The sequence below is a fragment of the Apium graveolens genome, chromosome 4 (assembly GCF_009905375.1).
Source record: "Apium graveolens cultivar Ventura chromosome 4, ASM990537v1, whole genome shotgun sequence".
Classification (NCBI taxonomy): domain Eukaryota; kingdom Viridiplantae; phylum Streptophyta; class Magnoliopsida; order Apiales; family Apiaceae; genus Apium; species Apium graveolens.
The window spans coordinates 85,667,783-85,670,440 of NC_133650.1; the positions used below are offsets into that span (position 1 = coordinate 85,667,783).

At 39.0% G+C, this 2,658-nt stretch overlaps 1 protein-coding gene across 1 annotated transcript; it reads right to left on the reverse strand.

Moving 5' to 3' along the window:
- Window positions 1-1,031: 1,031 nt before the first annotated feature.
- On the reverse strand, window positions 1,032-2,396 carry LOC141718702 (uncharacterized). Its single transcript, XM_074521080.1, has 3 exons — window positions 2,216-2,396; window positions 1,804-2,108; window positions 1,032-1,730 (listed from the first exon to the last, which is right to left on the reverse strand). The coding sequence occupies exons 1-3, from the start codon at window positions 2,394-2,396 to the stop codon at window positions 1,032-1,034; spliced, it is 1,185 nt and encodes a 394-aa protein (XP_074377181.1).
- Between the last annotated feature and the right edge of the window lie 262 nt (window positions 2,397-2,658).

Below are 2,658 nucleotides of genomic sequence, written 5' to 3' on the forward strand. Positions count from 1 at the left end.
TACTCGAGATCTGTTGGGCCAATTTACTTGGTTGTGAACGAAAGATGTCAAGATCATTGTAGCATACTGAGTAACCAAATGAGCAGTACTCCCTCCCCTGCTGAATCCTCTCCCCTAAGTGGGAAGGTTGAGGGTTCAAATCTCTTTAGAATTGCATGTTGGTTTTGGTAATTGGTTCTGTGGAAATGTCCTGTGAGATTATCGGTAGGAAGCCTGCCTTTTAATTAATAAATGAAGGGGTCAAATTAGAGCAAAAGTGTCCATTTACAAAATTTTCTTGCATATTGTTTATTAGAGTAGTTCAAATAACAAGACATTCAATAGCTACTCTTACCTGACCTGAATTGGGTATATATCAGTACTACCTTTTATGTTTAAATTGGCTGTCTTAGTTAAATGTGCTGAAAGATGAATTTGTTTTTATTGCTGAAATATCTTGAATTTTTATTCGTCTCATTTCATCTCTTGTTTTGTCCGTCAGCAAACTATCCAATATTTTGTGTAATTAACTAATTCTTTTTAAAAGTAGAATTCACCTTCTGGAATTGGTACTCATTATACAACCTCAGTCCTCGAGACTGGAACTAAAACACATTAGTTTTGTTTTAACCGTAGTTTGTATATAAAGTTTGCGGAAAAAAAGTGTAAACCAAAATTCGCGATAAGATACGAGCGTATACACATACATCCGGATTGGACATTCAGTAAAAATGGGATGTCAGTGGATTGGAAATTTAGTTTTTTTGGTTAAAATTTAACATATACGCTGACATCATTCAGCACTTCCGGTCATCTAGATGAAGGCTGATCTGAATGATACATGGACTTGGTGAAACAAGAAATGGATAGGTGAGAAGCTGACAAAGGCACGCTAAATGTATAAACGGAGATAAAGCAATATATACAATAAACCAGAACAAGGTCACCTACTATACACCTGTAAACTTCTGGTAATTTCAAGCAAAGTTACAACTTTGCTCCAGTAGAAATCTAGTAGCATCGTTTCATGTATAGTACTGTTAAGTAAAATGCTAGTTTTCAGAATAAGTAGAGGACATTTCACTTGGACTAGTAGAGTCCCATTGCATATTAGGCTTCCATGTATCAGCTAAGCTTGATGACAAACTGAAAGGAAATCCTATGGACTGCATGTCGTCACACTGATTGGCTCCATGTTTTCGAATATGATTTTTCGTTAAGCCTGCATCAACTTCACATAGACCTTTGTTCCGCTGCATATCTTCTGGTGAACTTTGTGAGAAGTTGTTGAAGCGCTGTTGTTGTCCTCCATAGTGTATACCTTCTGTGCTCTTATCAGCATCCACAATTATAGTAGGAGAAACGTCAAAAAACATGGAAGTAACATCAACTGTAGATTGCGTGCTTGGAGGAGAAATATTAGGAGGTGAAAGTGCAAAGCCATTGTTAAGGTCTCCATTAGGAACTTCTAAGGAATATGGTTTATAAAAGCTGGCCGAGTTGATTGTCCTATATGACGGAATATCAAGGGTAGAGAAATTAGCAGCTGAGTTGTGTTGCAGGTCATTGCATAATTGAATGATTGATCCATTTTGGGTCATGCAAGACAGGTTCTCTGGACTGAACTGAGTAAAGTTTGAAGATATATCTGGTGGTGTGTTCCCGGATAAAGGAGATGCCCATGAGTGTGTAAGAGCCCTTTGTGCCATAGAGTTAGCCTTTTTGAATATCCTACATATCGCCCAAGAATCCTGCATGATTTAAATCATTGTTATTTTACACGAAGAAGCAACTTGATGCTTTAAAACACAGTCTGTTTCTTACATGTGGCGGAAGGCTTTTGTCCAGGAACTTCTTGGGTGCTCCTACCTCAGGAACAGGAGGTAATCTAAACTCGTGCATCATCCAGTCTGTTTTGATACCTTTAGCAGCTCTGCCCCTATAGAAGACTAAAGATTTCTTAAGACCGATACATTTGGTGCTGCCATCAGAAGAGTATATTGGCCTGTCAGTACCAGTGGCTTTCCAGAATCCAGCTCCAGTGACACGGTTAGGTCGGGCACTATTCCTGTATTTCCGATCCCTTGGACAGTAAAAATAGCTTTCTTTCTCCCCAGTAGATGCCAGACCTGGTAGTTATTGGTGCCCGTTTTTAAGTAGTGAAAAGACCGTGAGAGGGTGTGTGCGCGAGAGAAAATACTGTGTTAAAAGAGGAAATATATGTAGTATCTCTTACTTGGAAGATCCCATGGATCATACTTGTAGATATCCACTTGCTTGATCAGCTCAATATGAAGTGGTCTCTGCTGAATCTTCCTCCTCAAATAAAACCCTACCAGCTCCTCATCAGTAGGATGAAAACGGAAACCAGGCAACATTACTTCATCAATCTTCACAGTCTCGTTCTTGTCCTCCATATTTCGTTTGCCTTTCTGTTCAAGCGTAGGATTCAGACTAATCCAATCAGTTAACAAACGTTCACCTATCTGTTCAAGGCTTCAAATGTAGGACTCAGACTAATCCAATCAGTTAACAAACGTTGTGATATAAGGTATGAAGCAGTAGCTCTTTCAACAAGCCTTGATAGAAACAGTTAGCAAGTAAGCATAGTTAGAAGCTATCAAATGTCTCCTGGAAACGGTCTCTTTGCGAAACTTAAGCCGTCCTTCAAGGGTGATT